The sequence below is a fragment of the Eschrichtius robustus genome, chromosome 15 (assembly GCF_028021215.1).
Source record: "Eschrichtius robustus isolate mEscRob2 chromosome 15, mEscRob2.pri, whole genome shotgun sequence".
In the NCBI taxonomy this organism is placed as follows: domain Eukaryota; kingdom Metazoa; phylum Chordata; class Mammalia; order Artiodactyla; family Eschrichtiidae; genus Eschrichtius; species Eschrichtius robustus.
Genome location: NC_090838.1, coordinates 29,663,669 through 29,683,032, shown reverse-complemented (window position 1 = coordinate 29,683,032; position 19,364 = coordinate 29,663,669). Strand labels below are relative to the sequence as shown.

The 19,364-nt window shown below is 39.7% G+C and overlaps 2 protein-coding genes across 3 annotated transcripts in view; both read right to left on the bottom strand.

Annotated features, from left to right (window-relative positions):
* Positions 1-1,658, bottom strand: part of LOC137778181 (annexin A2-like) — a 368,470-nt gene extending 366,812 nt beyond the window's left edge. Inside the window, 1 exon segment of the mRNA XM_068565199.1 lies at positions 1,655-1,658. The gene's annotated coding sequence lies outside the window, so the exon portion shown is untranslated.
* Positions 1-19,364, bottom strand: part of CRIM1 (cysteine rich transmembrane BMP regulator 1) — a 205,056-nt gene that overhangs the window by 36,853 nt on the left and 148,839 nt on the right. For both annotated transcript variants that reach the window (XM_068565195.1, XM_068565194.1), the window contains 5 exons: positions 16,912-17,040; positions 9,518-9,674; positions 6,784-6,905; positions 5,451-5,660; positions 1,671-1,886 (listed from right to left, as the gene is read on the bottom strand). In XM_068565195.1, the coding sequence (XP_068421296.1) occupies positions 1,671-1,886; positions 5,451-5,660; positions 6,784-6,905; positions 9,518-9,674; positions 16,912-17,040 (834 nt within the window). The remainder of the gene's footprint in view (positions 1-1,670; positions 1,887-5,450; positions 5,661-6,783; positions 6,906-9,517; positions 9,675-16,911; positions 17,041-19,364) is intronic.

Sequence of the window (19,364 nt, the reverse complement as noted above, 5' to 3'; positions counted from 1 at the left end):
AAGTAAAAGAGTGATGATAAAAATACAGGAGGGACTAGGGTATATCCTAACGACGTAATACGGGAATAGTCATGGTCATATATTAACAGAGAAACATTAGGGTTTGTGTCTAAGTAAAAGAGTGATGATAAAAATACAGGAGGGACTAGGGTATATCCTAACGACGTAATACGGGAATAGTCATGGTCATATATTAACAGAGAAACATTAGGGTTTGTGTCTAAGTAAAAGAGTGATGATAAAAATACAGGAGGGACTAGGGTATATCCTAACGACGTAATACGGGAATAGTCATGGTCATATATTAACAGAGAAACATTAGGGTTTGTGTCTAAGTAAAAGAGTGATGATAAAAATACAGGAGGGACTAGGGTATATCCTAACGACGTAATACGGGAATAGTCATGGTCATATATTAACAGAGAAACATTAGGGTTTGTGTCTAAGTAAAAGAGTGATGATAAAAATATATAGGAGGGACTAGGGTATATCCTAACAACGTAATACATCTGAACTATTTCTTATACTAGAAAAGACGTTGCACTAATTAAGCTTTTCAGATTAACATGGTTGAAAATTACGCCAAAGATTCTGTACTAAGATGATAATACCTCAGCAGCAGGGCACGATGACAACAGCAAATAATGTTGCTATCCCCACAATTTCCTCTGATGCAATTAAAAAATATCATCAATGTGAACGCAGGAAGAATTCTGGACATCAACTACGCTGGTTATATAATGACAGAACAATAGATTCTAGCTGGCTGACTAGATAATCCAATGTAAAAAAAGTAATAAAATAAAAGGGCTTGTGTTTTACTGAGCAGAAATGCTCTAAGACCATACATTTAGAAGGTAAATGATTATTGATTTAAGTTGAAAAGATAAAAGACTGAGCAACAACAAAACTATTGTGCTGTCAACTTGGTAATTATACAAATTAAGTCATATATTCTAGTGTTAATTAGAATTGCTACTTTCGTTGCATAATCAGCAACTTATGTTTAAAAGTCTGACAAAATTTCACTATATTTGTTTCATGACCATAAATTCACCTGCTAAGGCCAGATTATCTGAGAACTAAAAAAACCAAGAAAACAATAGTACTCTTTGTACATATGCAGTGCTGGTCACTTAGTACTTTTGGATCTTAACTTAATCATCACAGATTTGAGAAGGTGGGCATTATGCATCTTTTAGCGATTCCTCTGTTTAACATTCTCAAAGTATCTCCACCACCCTTACATATTTCAAAGAATTTTATTTACATTATTTATCAATAACTGCTCTTCACATTTTGTAAAGACAAAGATGACTTTTCACATTAGCAAAATCATCTGGAATAATCTGGTACAGCAGGACTGTCTCTTGAGTCTGAGATGCAGGGTTAAGAAAAAAAGGGTAGAAAGAAACAATTTTTTTTTTTGCTGTTGTTGTTCAAAGTCACCTCAGGTGCAAGGCATATTGATTGCATAAATATGCGGTCGATAGAAAGGAATGAATTTAGAAAGCTGCCTGCCAGATGTTCCTGCCCGGGTTACTGGTGACTGGGTCTGGCACACTCCCACGTGGGGCTCAACCCAGCCCACCGGTCCTGCAGAATGACAATGCCCAGGCTGCAGCCCCTCCCCGCCGGCCCAGTGCATCCTGAGGCGCAGTGCCGGTTACCTGGACACTGTGGGCAGCAGGAGTCCTGGGTGCGCGTGGGGTTCTGGCACAGCAGCGGTGGGCACACCTCTGTCTCACACAGCACCCGCCCACTGTGGCAGGTGCACTGAGTACAGGTGTCAATGTGCCACGTTTCTCCTTCCACAAAGTACTCTCCCCCAGGGGCATGGCAAATGGAGGGGGTGCTGAGCTCCGGCTTCTGCACCACAAAGTCATCTGGGGAACGACACAAAATCCAAACACAAGAAATTATTCATCTGCAGTCTTACCAGCTCGGGAAGAACCTGGTGCTGTGGGCTTTAAGGGACAGAGAAGATGAATTGGCTGTTTCCCTCAAGAGAACAGGGAAGAAAACATTCCATGCACAGAAATATAAGGCAACAGCAGAAGAGCTAGTTTCAGGAAGTGAGGTTCAAGTGGTTCCAGTTTGTCAATAGTAATGAGAGGCTCCAACGAGATAATTAAATTACGGGGACTCCTACTGTTGAAGAGAACAGGAGCCCCTTAGGGGATGTCTGCGAATGTGTAGGGTTATCTAGAATAAAGATCTCTCATTTACTGAATGCTTACTATGGTCCAGTTTCCATGTTAGTGCTTTACATATGTTACTTCACTTATTCCTTACACCAATCATGTGAACAGGTACTGTTATCCTATTTGACATATAAGGAAACTGAGAACCCAGAGTATTAAGGGCAGACAAGGGATCTGAACCCAAGTCTATGTTTGTCTGGATCATGGATACACCTCCAGGTTAAATACAATTGTAAGCTGATTTGTGCCCCATTCACTTCATTATCTCTGGGACCCTGAGTCCTTTCAGGCTTAGAAATAAGTCCTACTGTTGAGCAGGACACACCCCAATCCCGACCAGCTGCCGGCACACTGAGCAGGAATGCTCTTTCAGAATCAACAGTCTGAACCCTCACCTGAGACTAAACATTTGTTTGGCGATATGATCAAGAGAGGTAAACGCCCAGGGGCCGATGACAACTAAGTTCTTTCCCCAGACGAGAGGCGATTTGGGGCTCTTGGTGAGATGATAGTGATAGAGAGGGAATTTAATGCTGAAAATGTCTGGAGAGGCACTGGGAGTTGCCCTCAAGTTGTGCTGGGGAAATGAGAAGTATGAAGATATTAACCATATTCGTGTCATCCAAATACAACAGGCGTTTCAAGAAGGTGCTGACAGTGTGCAACCCTGCGGAGAAGCCATCTGGAGACACCATGGCGGGCTCACGCTTGGAGATCAGTGGAATTTGGGCCTCCGAAGAACTATCCTGTTTGTGCAGAGATACTCAGAGCTGACGTCTCCTAAGAACTCACGGGCTGTGACTTTCAAAGCAGTGGTCAGCCTGAGAGGTAGCAATACTGATGAGATACAGTGGTGTGGGCCCAGCTCCAGCTAAGAAGGCACTGTATAACTTTTAATACAGCTTTATCTCAAGGGAGCTAGTAAAGACTGGAACTTTGACCAAGTGGACATATCACAGAAAACTGACATCAGCCAACGCTTACATTCATAACCAACCGGGCCAAACTTTCTAGTATATGAGGAAAGTAGAAAGGAAGATAATTAGAATGAAAATTGAGCTGTGATGAGATAAAAGTGCATTTCTCACCATTTATAGAAAAAGAAAAAATAGTTCCAAAGACTATTAGTAAACTACTGTTGGAAAAAGTCTCCCTTTTGAAAGGACTTGGAGAGGATCGACAATTGCTGCCCTTTTAAACGCTGACATGTAAGGAAGTGGTCAGAAGAAAAATGACGTGTGTTTGCAGGTGTCTTACTCTGTGCATTCCTTTGCTATATATATACACCCATGTGCCTCAAGGCAAAACATGAGTGACCAGATAGACGGAGGTGATAGAAAAACTGAAAGGTAGAGGGTAAGAAAGATAGGGGAAAAAAATCTGAGACACAGTATCATTTGGTGAATCTTCTGTCAGAGGAGTTCAGAGGCTGCTCACTTATCTCAGAAGGAAAAACAGCTGATCCTTGAATAGAAGGCAGGAGAAAATATTCTTTAAAGTAGGACTCCACAATTGCAACAATGCTGGGGTCTCTATTCAGAAAGATCCATATGTGGCAACTCACTAAAGACTTTTGGAAAAAAAACATACCTACACATCCATACTACATATATCAATACCTGTATGTTTTTATATGTGTATATCTAGATAGTCACACATCCACAATAATACATCAATAATTCTGTGTGTGTTTAAGAACTTTCCGTATCTCTGTAATAGAGAAAACTAGATTTGGTTTCACTGACTTTTCAGTGCTTAAGTCAATCATCTATTCTTAGTAATATCTTTGCATTTCCACTGGTCGGAGTTCTTCACTGAGTCCACCGTTTAGCAAAGACCCAGGTGCAGGCCACACTCTGCACACTCATGCCTATAATTAAAGCATGGGGTCTTCATTGGAACAAATGATTTTTCCTTCCCCAAAGAGTCAACACAGAGTTCTGTCTCATTAAATTGTTCATTTATCTTCTGTTTCAGTGGACACTAGCGGTTTTTCATATTTAACTAGCAAAACACGTGAATGAGGAAGCAGTTTTGATACAGAGCACATCTGGCTTAACTACGCAAAACAAAACAAAACAACTTTGTCATCTGGTCCCCTATAGGGGTATGGGGGCTGCCTGTCACTTTGATACCTTAGTTACTGAGGTGTGTAGAACGTCAGGGCTAAAAAGGACTTCCAGTGCCCCTCTGCCAACCCCCTCCCTGGCAGGCAAAGCAGGTGCAGACTGAGGTGCCAGCATGCGGTACCTCCCTCCCAGGCCAGGCCTGCCTTGTTGCAAAAGGCCCAGGCCTCAGGTTCCTGACTGCACCCGTTGCACAGGTGGAGGGAGATACAGAACCAAGACTGACCGGGGAAATACGATCCCTACCCCAAAACCGGACAGTACATTTCAACTTCAAAAGAAATCCGATGCAAGAATCAGGAGACTTCATGTCTCCCTGGCCCTCTAGCTGACACACTACTTTACTTTGGGTAAGAAAGCTAATCTCTCTGTGTCTGTTTTCCAAACAAAAACTGCTTAAGCGTATTTTCCCCTAATTCAGTGGCCTCCACTGGGTGGAAGAAATAATAACTATGAAACCATGCTGAGCTCTTTGGATCAAAGGCACTAGATGAGGTATTACGGTAATAATTACTGTTATGGACAACCATAATTTGGACCGCTATGAATTATAAATCTGTTATGTTCTTCTACTAACTTATCTGGATTACCATTATTATGACTGTAAATGTTTTGGATGTGTGGTCACTCTAAACATCTCCATTTGGCAAGACTACCACATATCCATTAATTTTAAAAAAAGCAATATCCACAGACTTCAGTAATTCTCTCCCTCTCGAATATTACTTTATAAATAAGAAGCTTTCATGGAATAAAATTAACAACAACCCCCTCCAATTAACTAAGACATTCAGCCTTAATACACTATCCGTAAGATGGAGAGCTGGAGCTTTAAGTACGTAAGCCCACAAACCTGTACACAACTGTAGTTCAAAGACCAATGTAACTGAGTAAACCTTCAAAAATAAGGAGAGTGGTTTTAGAGCTTTAGAATAATTCTCTGGTTTTTGGCTAATCATGTATATAGCACCCTGGCTGACACTCGTGGCTATTGTTGACAAAAACCAGAGAGCTGAAATATGTTCCAGGGGTCGTCCCCTGCACTTCCCCCGGAATTACAGATGTGACGAGGCAAAAGTCACTTGCTCAGGGAGCACACGAGACGGCGGCCAGCTTTTACCTGAACATGACGGGCAGCACTGTCCCGGATGAATGGTGGGGTTGCCACAGGCAGGCACCGGGCAGGTGATCAGAGCGCACATTTCCCGTCCACTGTGACAGTAGCATTCCCGGCACCCATCATGCCAGCTTTCCTCATTTTTATGATGATGACCCTCCATGGACAGACATGTGCCTGACAGGACGGGTGGCCCGGCTGCAGCAGGGACCTCTGGACAGACAGAAGGCAGCCTGGTAAAGAAGGAGCTACTGCACAGGAGAAACAGCCTGTAGTTCCTTACAGGTAATGCTACCCAGCCACCAAAAATCCTGTCTACATAGCACAGCTTGTGACACAGGAAAGGATCAGGAAAAGAATTTAAGTTAACATGCTCTCAATTTTGAAAAAAGGGAAAAGGGAGAAAAAAACCCTGCAAATACGTTTCTCTGCTATTGGTAGGCTTATAACTTATTTTTCCTCCCTTCACTCTACGTTCTCATATTCTATACAGTCAACAAGCAATGACTGATTTCAGCGTGAATGTTACACATATGTTTAATACATGCAGAATGATCACTCTAGAAATCATCATTCAGGGGGGCAATCCTGGGCCGCTAGTAACTAACAGATTTTTGTTCAGTAGAACAACTGAAGCAGTGACTAGATTTCTGTTTACTCTGACCCCCTAAAAACACTGTTCAGGTGGTAACTGTCCAACTCTGAAAAAACACAGAACAAACTTTAGGGGTCTTTTACTGCTTCATCTGTGGCTCATGTGGACAGCTAAAACCAACTGGGGTGGGCAGTGGCGCTGGAGCTGGGGTAAGGGCTCACACAGCTTCAGGAACGTTCCTTGAGGGGGAAGTCCTGCAAAAGGTACACCCAGGACTCACACCTATACACAACTATAGGCGGGCATGTGGTTATTCAGCAAAAGTCTACATTCTCAGGGAAAACTGTGTTACCAAGAAAATACACAAGCAGACTGTTTAGCCTCACCCACCCTCAAAGGGCTGTGAAAAGGGACCTTCGCTGTATCAATCGTCTCGATCCACTGCTGGACAGAGGGAGACTCTATGGAAGCCAAGATAAAGATGCTTTAGGCTAAAGTTCCTGAGACAAGTAAAACTGAAGAGCTAAGAAGTGATTAATTTGGTCAACGTGTGGCCCGTTCCTTTAAATTCTATTCTGAGCTCTTATTCCACTGAGATGAAAGGACAAGGGATGGTCCTCTAGAGAGTGACAGTGGTGTCAGAGCGGACAGCAATCACTGAAATTATTTCATTGACTTCCGTCCTTGGTTTCTGTGCCTCTGACTGCTCTGAGCGGGGAAGGGTTATGCGCTGGGACTTACCTCTGCACTTGCAGATAAGACAGCCATGACTGTCCTGCTGGAAACCCAAGGGGCAGATCTTACTGCATGGGAGCTCTGGGCATTTCTTACAGCGACAGATGTCACAGCCATGCTTATTCTTCCTGGGTAATTAAAATTTTGTCAGAGGTCAGAAAATCCAAAAGTCTCAAGTGATACCCAAGTGCTTAGACCAAGGGTCACTGAAGTGATATTCTCATTAAGCAGAATGACTTGACCCTCTGCTCTCAAAACCCCCTGGAGTGATGTGTAATTAGCTCCCTGTGGCCATGACCACCACCCACCCATGGCCAATGGTTAGAACTGTCCAAGCACTTAGGTGCTCTAGGATGTGACTGTCAGAATCCCAATGACATAACTGTTGATTTAATTGGGAAAAGTGGTACCACAGTACAAAAAGATGAATGTCCAGCTCCATGAATAGGAAGGTGAAGGATATATTGCTGGTCAATGTTGGAGGCCAGCATTAGGGCAGAAGTCCTTCTTCTGTCAGAACCATAGGCTTCCTCAGATGACCACATTCTCTTGAGAAATTTCAGACACTACTAAACATTTTGCTGAGATATCTACGGAATTTTTTAGCAGATAGGAGAACTTAAGGATCCATTGACCTGGGAATGCTGCGTAAATGTTGATGAAGAACAAAACGTTTAAGAAGTCCTGCAGTCAATGTCCAGTAATTACCTCATTAGTCAGAAAAGAATACCAACTGAAAAATGCTCCACCTGTGGGGCATGACTGAAGCACAGAGGATAAAGGGAAATGGCTGGATGAACTTTTTTTCCCCTTTAATAAGCTAGAGTGCCTAAATTTTGTGTTGATCAGAAAGATGATATTAAATAAATATATGTTCATTAAAAGATCACCATAGTTTAAGAGGACAAAAAAATTCTTAGCAACAATTCCTTATTTTCTCTAAAAGGAGAATGACCCTATTACAAAAGGTGCTAACCCGCCCTCCTGTGTCTTCTGTCCACTAGCTGCAGCTCCTCTCTTAGGCGCCTCTACATCTCCTCTACAAGCTTTGCCCTAGTTGGGCTTCCTGGGCAGCAGAGAAGGTGGAGTTAAGTCTATTAATCCTTAGGTTTCATCCCAAGGAGCCCTAAGTGGCAACAGTGGTGTTCAACTAAAAAAATAAACCCTGTTCTTTCTCATCTTGGACAAATTAAGGGGCTCTAAAAGAAGATGGCCCCATGGGAAACCCTTGGTATATAACTGCCCAAGTGACAAACTACAATCTGCTAAGTGAAATGAGAACCGAACACTAGGGTCTACGTATTTATATCAATATAATGAAAACAATGAATTAAATGAATGCTTAGCACTCCTGTCATAGACTGTGCCATTTTCAAGCCCTAACAGGGCTTTAACGGATTTGTTTGTTCACTCATTTGTTCACCTATCCGTTCCTTCTTCCTTCTCCCATTCCCTTCTCTGTATTTCTCCCTCAGAGGCTGTCCCTGAAACATGTGCTAGCCAATGCAGTATTCGTTTGCCTACAAGAGTCAACTTGGTCCTTCTTGAATGTGCTTACTGACAGGAATACCAAGTGGCATCTATAATCCTCTAAGAGTTTTCTCTCCAAGGTGAAGTTTGGACTTGAATGCAGCCTGGGTTCTGAACTATCGTAACACTGCAGCAAGTGGTTGTAGGTACTATTATGATAATAATACTTTATTCTACATCAGCAGGTAAGCTAAGAAATAGCTCTACTTTTATTAATATCATATTCATATTTTAGGATTAAGAACAATGATGATTTATTAGTTTACTTGGGGAATTTTAAAGAATAATGTTCCCAAGCTAATTATCCAATTAAAATTAGAATTAAGGTTCCCCTCTCCCTGCTAAACTAGAATTTCCAAGAGGAAGAATAAAAGCAATGCCTTTAAGACGCTGGGCAAGAGGTGATGGCTCTAAGTCCCTTATAATTACTAGCACTATATAAAAATATAACAAAGTGAAAAGGCAGAGAGACCAAACTGGAAGGAACCAAGGCAGGAATGACTAAGCAAAATTCTGAAAGGTTATTTTTAAGGAACCAACTTGACATAAAGACAGAAGTAGATTCTAAGGCAGACACAAAAGTAACAAGTGTGAAATGTCTTATTTTCCCCCTAGAATAATCTGAATTTTCATGGGATTTGATTCAATAAAGAATATTTTAAAATACAAGTCATAGTTCTTATCACCAAGGAAATTCATAAGATCTACTGCTATTTAAAGAATATTATAAACGTAGACAAGCATCAAGGTAGGACAGGGAGGCGTGACAGGGTAAGGATGCTCCATGTTGCAAGTCAGTAGCTGTCAATTCATCTTAAAGTACAGATTAAATAAGCTATCACAAAACAGTTGCTGCGACAGTGGTGCAAAGTTGAAGCGCTTACAACACCGGGACCTCATGACAGTTCCACTCCCCTTGGCAGTGTCCAAAGGCCCTTGCTATGAGGAAATCTCACCTAACAGCCCCGAAGTGTCATAACAAGGCTCTGGCCCATCTTCAAAAAAAGAGTAAAACTTGATTCTTATCTTTGGAGATACCTCCTTTCCCTGCTTTCTGATTCCTCTAACAGAACAAGTATAGATATTCTGGATTCAGTACATTGCTGATTCACTCACAAACACACACAAAACAGCCAACAAAAAAAGTAAGAGACATTTCGTCAAGTTATAGATAATTAAGAACAGATCTTCTGACTTAAGAAGTACGTACAGATATCCAAATGGACAATACTTGTCACAGATTATGAGTCTGCACTTCTTGGGGCGTGGGCGGCACTGACAGATCTCACAGTTGTGGGCATCGGTTAGAAAGCCGAAGGGGCAGTCCAAGGTGCAGCCTCGTCTGAGGCCCGTGCAAAGTTCCTCCCCTGTGAAGACACATGGACAGCACGTTTCTTCCAAAGATGAAAGGAACAGAACATGTGACACTTCAATGCCTTCCCCTAATCTTCCAATCTTCCAGCGATGTAAATTTCTCAGCTCTACCACAGCATCAGCAATGGTTAAAAATTATAGATTGTGCTATTTCATGGTTATCAGAACGTAACTTCATGTTTTGGTACTAATATACACAATGAAGTCCAACTCTGAAAAACAGATTTCTGATGTGTACTCCAGACTGGGGCTAAAGAGCAAGCTGGCAACTACTATTTGAGATGCGGATAAAACGGAGGGCATTTTCTCATGAAATTTGTTCTTATCAGCCATTTCAAACCACTGATTACCATATATTGTTCAAAATGTGAGAAGTGGAAACTTACATCCCAAATTTCATTATGTATTTTTGTTCCTACTGCATGCCCATGAGAAACACATTCTTAAAGGTTCACACACGTTTACTTTTATGAGTTCTAGATGTTACCATGTAATACTGCGTACCATACGCAGCATAAAGCATTGCTTACCCTTTCTTTAAAAGGTATATCTCTAATAACATAACACGAAGTGAAATAATCAGTGTTTCAATTAGATATTTTTTTCCCTACCGTTGACAAATATCCAGGTATTTAGATACATTTAGTTAATTGACAAAAAAAAAATGTATGTGCCAAAGAAATACCTAGATTAATGTTTAACTATCCACTATTTAAAATGTTCAAACTCTCCGCTGTTAGCAGAATCTGGAGTGATGTTTAACTGTCCTCTGTTAGTCAGTTATAACTTATTATTGTAGAAGGGAAAAAAAGGAACAAAGAAATGGTGGCTGGCACAAGAAACTTCTATTAGCTTAATGGAAACCTTGTAAAGAAATTTTAAAAGGTGTGATGTAGGGCTTACTAGAGTAATATAGGCAATAAAAACGTTAAGGTAAATAAGAAAAGCATGCTTGGTGATGTAACTAAAGCAAATTGAGACTTGTCTGAATTAAATGCAGAATTTGAAAGATAATCAAATTTAAAGAAGTAGACATGATGATGGCAAAAGTATGGCAATATCTGATTATAGTTCTGCGTGGACTGGTAAAATGGGAAGCTGAGACTACTTTTGTTGGAATAATAAATGAATTTTATGTGGATATCCTTTAAGCATAAACATTGTAAATAATGTATAAGTTACTGGGAAAAACAGAACACATTTGTCCCCTCCACACACAGATCTTATAACCTAAAATTAAACCTTAACTACAATTAATAGGTGAAATGGGTTCATATTTTACATAAATATTTTAAGATAGCATCTTTTGCGAATCTTAGCTGGCAATACTTGCATATTTAGTTTGCTATCTTTTAAAAAGGATAATGTGATTTATAGTATAATTTTCTACTTTGTCATCATCATAAACCTTTCATTACACATATTTAATATAACCTCGTGGGTCTGTATCATACTGTGAAACAACTGATTACTAATTTGCATCCTTAAAAGTGAAATTCTAAATGGCTCATTTAAAATTTTATAATTATATGACTTGAAAGGTCATCATTTTTCATCTCTTTCCCATTATTAAGGGAATGATGAAGGAGGGAGAAGACCATCATAGCCACATTTCTTTCTCTGACACCAAGATCGAAGTGGTGAATCCATTTTTCTATTGCAAAAATTTTAAGTCTTGACACCAAGTAGATTATGTTGAGAAATAGATGAACTGACAACACTGTGAGAACATCCCTGGGGATTAAATTCCTTGAAACTCTGAGTCTGAGCACCTTTGTGCCTTTATTTCTCTGGTCCTGTAAAAAAGGAGTTTTCTCATAGTTTTTAATCTAGAATGGGCTTCATCCTTAATGAAAGCTGTTGCATCACTAAGTTTAAAAAATTTGATACAAACTAAGTTTGTCTTTACCTCTGCTTTGCAGTGGAAGGGAATTTCAAGCAAAAGCTGCTATGTGTGAACAAAAATACAGGACGTTCATAGACTTCGGACTGGCTGTGACATCTTGGGCAGGTTGCCACAACGCTGCCCTGACTTGGGACTGCTCACCGTCCTGCTATCTCATTTCTCCTCCCCAGTAGAAGGGAGCTCTAGGGCAGGGACCTATTTTCTTTATTTACACAGTCCAGGTGCTATCATGGTGCTCAGCATGGAGTGAGTGCTCAATAAATACTTGCTGAATGAATGAACCAATCAAGATTCTTGCTATTTACTCCTCTACTCTCATCAAGACTGCCACATTAACAGAAAAATAATGGGATGAAAAAACTTACTGTTAGTACTGAAAAATTTCACAATACTGGCACTTGTTAAACATCTCCAAATACCACCTTCTAGCTTAGAAACAGAGAACATTAAAGATTTCAAGGTATTCCTAGATCCATGTATCAATTATGGATTTTTCTTCAGAGAAGTATAACGTCAAGGCAAAACATTTACATAAAGAGCAGAACAGAGAGATTAGAAACATCTTATTCACAGATGGGTGGGAGTTTATAAGTTTGTTTGAAAAGCTTTAGTACATCACTGGAGGCAACCACAGAAAGAATGGTGGCTTTATGTTCATAATTTTTCAACATTATGACTTTGTTGTGATCTAAGAATGCTTTCTAATCCAGAGGGGAAAATTACCATTGAGGAGAAAGTGATAAATAATGGCAAAATACAGAGCCTGTGCATTATGGCTGGTCGATAGCAGCTATGCAGTAAACTCTCTGCTTATTCAGGAGAAAAAAAAGATGTTTTTGCTCCCAGGCCCAAAATGTGGCCCAACTGTGTGGGAGCATCGTTTGTACTCTGTTGTAATTGAACACCATGGAGCTTGCACACAGAACACAGTGTGATGGTGCCCCTAGAGTTGTGTTGTGCTTCTCTGCTGCAGGACTTCACACTCTTGGGTTCTGGCAATTCTCAGCAACATGCAAGCAGTTAAGGATACCATGAATAAAGTTCCTGAGACTGTTAAATAAAGAAGTGCAACACTGCAAATGGTGGTCTCAACCTTGACCTTGATAAGTGTTTGTTCAGAGTAACAATGAAATGAAAACAGGAGCCTGCCTCCTTGTATTTGATGCTGCGACCTTCTTTAGATGCTTGATTCAGATATATGTTTCATGAAAATTATGAAAGGTTTTTTTCTCCCTGCTACCATTAATTTTCTATGCCCGCATTGGTTTCCAGTTAAAAGCACTATTAACCCCTAGAATTACAGATTGTTAAAACTGGAAGAGCAGTTACAAATAATCCGATGAAATCCACTTGATTTAAAAATGTAGATGATAAGATGCTAAAAGATGGATGCCATTTAATTCACATAGATGTCATTTACTACATATAGTACCTATAGTAAGCTGAAATGTATTATGTATGTTTGACAGCAAACATTTTGGTTAAAAAGGAATGCTACTAACAGCTTGTACCAATGAACTGTTAGATTTTTAGTAGCTTATCTAAATGATTTTAGTTTTAACTTTTGCTGCTATCATACATTCTTAAGCATTTTCTACCATGTTTCTTTTCTTTATTCTAAGTATGTCTTTGAAAAAAACTTAAATTCTCTATATGCCCTTGATGCATTACTTTGCTTAGCAGTGTTATAAGAAATGTTATTTGTTACAGGTTAAAAAAGAAAAGCTACAGTATGTTCAAATAAAAGAATCCTTTGTCATATACCTTCCATGTTCTTTTGAAGAACGTGTTTCTACTGGGTTTTGATTTCAATCTTCAAGTGACTGTCTATAATATGCTTGATTATATTGCAATAGCATTATAACATATTAGCATATTACCAATATTACCAACACATTACCAAGATTAGTCAGGGATAAGGTCCATTTTTATCTTTTTTGTACCCCTAGTTCTTGGTGTATAGTAGGCACTCAATAAATGCTAGATGAATGAAAGAAGGAATGAATGAGCAGACAACAGGCCAGTAACAGGGGAGAAATATTTATTTGGCATTGGTCTTATTTTAAGAAAGAAATACTGATGCCAGTGGTCTATATATACAACGTCTAACCCCTAACGGAAAACTTGGGTATAAGTGGTTAGGACCATTGCATGTGAAACAGGCTTTGGTGGGATGCAGAAAAATAACATAAAGGAGAGATTTAGACAAAATCCATACTTATCACATAGCTGCAATGGGAAAAAGAATATACTTAGCTATCCTTCAGTACCAGGGACTTCCTTTTTTCTAAAGCCAGGTGAAAGAGAGTGAGAATATTCGAGGGTTAAAATTAAAAGGCAAAAGGAAAGTTGTTTGTGTGCGTGTCCTCAGAGGACAGGAAGAACAGGAGGCAGGTTGGTGTCGGAACAAAGGAGGGAAACGGGGGGCTTTCCACGTCAGCTAGCTCTAGCTGACTCAGAAATGCATGTTATAAAACAGCTATCGTGTCAACACTTACCGTATGTCGGGTAGTAAAGCTAGCTTTGCATTCACTAATTAGTCCTCAAAACAACCCATTACTTTGGTATTATTACCTGCCCTTTACAGATGAGGACACAGAGGCTCTAGGAAATAAAGCAACTTGCCCTGATCACCCAGAAACAAGTCAGTCTGATGCCAGAGTCTGGGAGGAGAGCTGGGTACATACAGTCACAAGAATCTGACAACCGAGGATGTGGCAGGTTAATTTAATTTGACTCACCGCCCAAAGGTGTCAAATAATCAGGATTGCTAATGGGAGGGGATGAAAGCAGAATGCTCTATGGCTCTGTCATATACTTTCCGTGTACTTTTGTGTATGATAGAGACAAAATGACAAATTCCAGCTGACATAAAATGCAATGGTCTCCTGTACATATTTCCTCCTATGTGTTAATGAAATGGAGGTGCAAAGCAGGTAGTATGCATGGATATTCCTTTTACAAAGCCAGAAAGCAACACTAACACAAAGACAGGCAGAGCAGAATTTTCCTGATAAGTCTCAATTTGCAAAAAGCCAGTCACATGCTTCTGACTTGCTTCAATGACAACTGAGGGAAATGCTTCTTTGGATTTAACTACAAAGGGCTCATTGTGAATCAGCAGGGGTCTTGTGTAGGTGTGCCCATGTGGCCAAAAGTTCATAATAGCAAAGCCCAGGTGAAGATGGTAGGCGGGGTGATTAGGCATAATGAAATCTATATTTTTAGACATCAAAAAGTTCAGGAAAAAAAAATTAGATATGCTCCCATGATCAGAAAGGATGTACAGCCCAAGAGATATGAGAAGGATTAAAATATAAACTCTCTGTGATACAATCACCAATTATCTTGGCGTCAAAAAATCAAAGTTGACCATTTAAGCCAACAAATATGGCTACCAAAGCAGCTCCCTAGTAAACTTGGCTTTCTAAAGGGAGGTATAAAAGGCAGATAGGTGTATAACAGGGACTGGTCCTCCTCTGAACAGAAACAAGTGTAGGAAGGCAGGCAGTCCCCGATGGGTGGAGGCTTATGGGAAATTTAAAGGTGGAAACAACCATCATCACAACAACAGTTTGATAACCTCCCTTTCAGCACCAAGTCCATCCCGCAGACAGTGTGATGGTAATAAGTAACTGAGAAAATCGAATTATGCAACTCCTACTTAGTATCTGTCTTCACCGAAAATATTCTTACAAAAGAAAGCATTGAATGATTAAGGTGAAGAGGAATACAGAGCCCAAGAAAACTGATATATAAGAAAGAGATCATCTCTCTACATTAAGTACTTCTAACTCTCTGAGTCCAGGGTAATTATACCCAGAGGCTCATGGAGAACCTGCTGATTATAGAAGCATTGTCCATATTTGGAGACATTAGAGGGAATGGAAAGAGATTTCACAAAACTAAAAGAGGCCAAATGTCACTTCAAAAGGGACAAAGGATTCTAACACTACAGGAACTAAGCTTGACATTCACAACGGAAAATTCTGCAGAAGGAATGGTTAAACATGGGATATGCGACATTTACGAAAGAAAGCAATGACTACCAGGAGCCAGTATAGGTTCATGAAAAACAACCCATGCCCTACTAACTTCGTTTTATGTTTAAAGTAGGGTTTCCAGCCAAGGAATGTTGTAAATAGAATGTATTTCGATTTCAGATAAGATACAGATCAAGAGTTTCAAGATTTCCTTGTGGAGATGGAGCTGATATGTTGTTAGCTGAATAACTCCATAGAAAAAGTGAGGATTATGTTCCAAGTCATTTTGCAGGAAGGCCTTCAGTGCTAACAGGGCTCTCTCCTTGGTTCTATACAATTTAATTTATTTTAGTGCAATGATTTAGATGAGGACATGTAAGTTATGCTTATTTGATATAAGCTGGGAGGCATAAAGTATGAGGTCATATCATCAAGATTCAAAAATATCCCAACTAGTTGGTAAACGGTTGAAAACTCTCAGGGTAATTTCTGGTTAAATTTGGCCCTGCATTTATAACATTAAAAAAAAAAAAATCAAATGTTCAAATACAGAACAGATGAGAACCACCTATGTGGAGCTGATGTAAAAAGTACCAACTGGTTCTAGTTGCTTATGAACTCAGTGTTTGCCAACAGTGTATAATCCAAAGAGCAAATGCTCACTTAGACCACACAACAGCACTGCAGTGACCAGACCAGATTCTGCAATACTTTGTTTCTAGGCCACACACTTACATAAGGACCAAGAAAGTTCTAGAAACTATGTCACCTGGGGAATGACTAAAGATGTTTATTCTGGTAGAAGAATTAGAGGAATTCAAAATCGTTTTAAACATGAAGGCAATTTTTTTTTCCAGTAAGAAATGCAATATACTCTATCACGTTTCAGAGATCATGGCCTGGAGACATGATTGGAATCTACATGGAAGAGAGCCGGGATCAAGAAAGTGGAGCACATTCTAAAGATTATGGCTGCCACACATGGAATGTGACACCTCTGTGTGAGTGACCTCCTTGTCACTGATGACCCCGGCAAGGGCGGTACTGAGAGCTCCCTGGGTGTTTGGAAACATGTGCTCCAGAGCTCCCAGGGCTGCACCCATGATGCAGCCAGACATCAAGGAGTATCTGAATATAATGAAATGAAGGCAAAAACCGGAATAAAGGAGCAGCTCTTTTTCTCCAAATGACTGTGTGTTTATGTTAAATACACTTTTTTTTTCCCTTCTTTCAGGTTGCTAAGGGAATGTCATGAATAGGAATGAAAAAAAAGATATTCAATCACACAATATGCTTTGACAATATTAGGTTCTGAAAAAACACAGTCTTCCATGTACTCACTGTTTTTGCACTGACAAGTTCGACAACCATTGTGATCAAGTTTGAAACCATAAATGCAGTCCTTCTCTGTCAGGGTGCAGTTTGATGACTCTCCACACGCAGGTGGATCAATTGTGATGTAGGTTGGTTCTAATAATAAAGAGAGAAAAGAAAAAAATCAATGAAACATATTATTACCTCTTAGATGCTATTCAATCTTTGAAATCCCACACTATGGTAAGTCGCAGGAAAAAACCTAATCAGTAATCTTCATCAAATCCTAGACTTTTATACTTTCATAATGTTGTTAACCCCTGAAAAAGAAATATTTTTATTTAAATTTTTGAAAATCCGGATGCTCTATTTCTTTACATTTGAGCAATTTATGCATTTTGGGGTACCCTCACCCCTATAGAAAGCAGACAAGAAAGGTTAAAATGAATTTAAATCGTTATTCTTCTATTTCCTCCTGATGTTTTCTGAGTTTTTTTTTTTTTTATAACAATCAGGAAACAGCTTCCAGCTGTCAATTATCTCACTCTCCATTTTGCAATACTTCTGAAATCTATTAGCGACTTTTCAAGTTAATAAATCAGAGATGTTTCTGAGACTTTAAAATATCTGAATTTCTTTGACCTTTTATGTGACACTCTCTCAATTATTATAGATGACATGACAGATCACATCATCTATAGGAGCTTATACTCAGGGCTTTAGGGAGTGGGGGAGAGAGACACAAGCATTCGGGAGGAAGAGAGAGCAGCCATCCTGAGACGAGATGCACAGAAGAAACCAAGGCCAGAGGTGATTTTGACCTTCACTGCCATGTTAATAATGAAGAATTGTTCTGGGTAGTAACAGTAATCACACACTTACGTAAAGTGTATTATGCGTCTATATAACATCTGAAGTGCTCTTCATAAATGCCTTCAAGTTTTGGATCACAGTCGGAAAGAGATGGGTGCTGTCATTATCCCTATTTTACGGATGAGGAAATCCAGCATACTGACTTGTCCAAGGTCACAGGGTTAGTAAGTGGTGGACCCCAGATTCAAACCAGGTGTTCTGGCTCTAGGGTCACACTCTCAGCTTCTGTGCAGTACAAAGCACATTGTAATGGTACCTGTTTTGCAGTGATTGATAAGGGACAGTTTATACAATGTCAGACTGTGCAGAGAGTGTTGTCAAAGGGAACAAGGACACTGACATATTTACGTAGCCTCTTTTCAACCCAAAGATACTATGAACTTCTTCAGAGTAAGCTGGTTCTCACAATATCTTTGTGAAGCGCTAAGTACAGAATGTCTCTACCTATGTTTTCACAAATGGAAAACATGAGGTGCAGAGAGGTAAGTGGCTTATCTAAGTTTACATAGCAACCCAGTAGCAGGCTGGGAAGAGAACAGAACAGAGGTGCCTGACCTCCTGTCCAACACTCTATCCATTAGTCCACACTGTCTTCTCAAGTTTCACCTCCCGTTACCATGGAAGAGAGACCAAAAATAAGTGTTTTATGTGCCACTGATAAGATCAAGAGTTCTACATTTTTATCCACCTGCTAAAAGAGGCCAGTGATTCAACTCTTCACAGGTAGCGAGCAACTAGGACTTATTAAAGAGATGCTTTCATCAGCATTCTCCCAGTGAAAATCTGTATGAAGACGGTGTAGCACATTCTCTATTTTTATTACAGCACAGTTGGAAGAACATCTCCCTGAAATTTTTATCTAAGATTTCCACTGCTGTGAAATTTCTAATTTCCTTCAACGACTAAAGTATCCTTTCTGACAGGTAACTGTAAACATCAAAAAGTGGTTTAGTTTTAGGCAAGTTTTAAGACTTAGTGAATTAAATATAGTAGCGCTGCTTTCCTCCATTCTCTTAAAATTTACTGTAAATATCGTCGGTTTTTAAACCTACAGTCTCTCCTTTATCACTACTCTTGTTATATACCCAAGATAATAATTCTGTTTCAGCCTTTAGCCATAAGACTGCTGAGGTTTCGTCAAAATTATTCTAACCACAAATATAAGATAGAGCAGGGGACCTGGATCGTGTCTGAGTAAACCATACCACAGATGATCCCATCGAAGGAGGAGTTAGGTCTACATTCCAGAGAGTTAATAGCAAGGATCAGGGAAGGATTCTAAACTCTTTGTCCAGTGCTTTAGTGCATGGCTTACGGGCAAGTAAATGTCTTGGGCACATATGCACAGACCCAAGCTTGTATTCTTTACTGACCTTTAAGTTTATGAGAAACTTTTGCCTTCAGAAAGTATATGATGGAAAAATATACATCTGGGAAGATGACACTGACACTGAAAATACATAATAATCACAGGGCAGTATGGGATTTTATTTTCAGTGAATTTTAGGGATTTGTTAAGAGAATCAATGGTGATGTGCATACTATTTTTGGTACATACTATGATTAACGGATGGGATTAGGATTGTGCTCTGTGGCTAGAAAGTAAA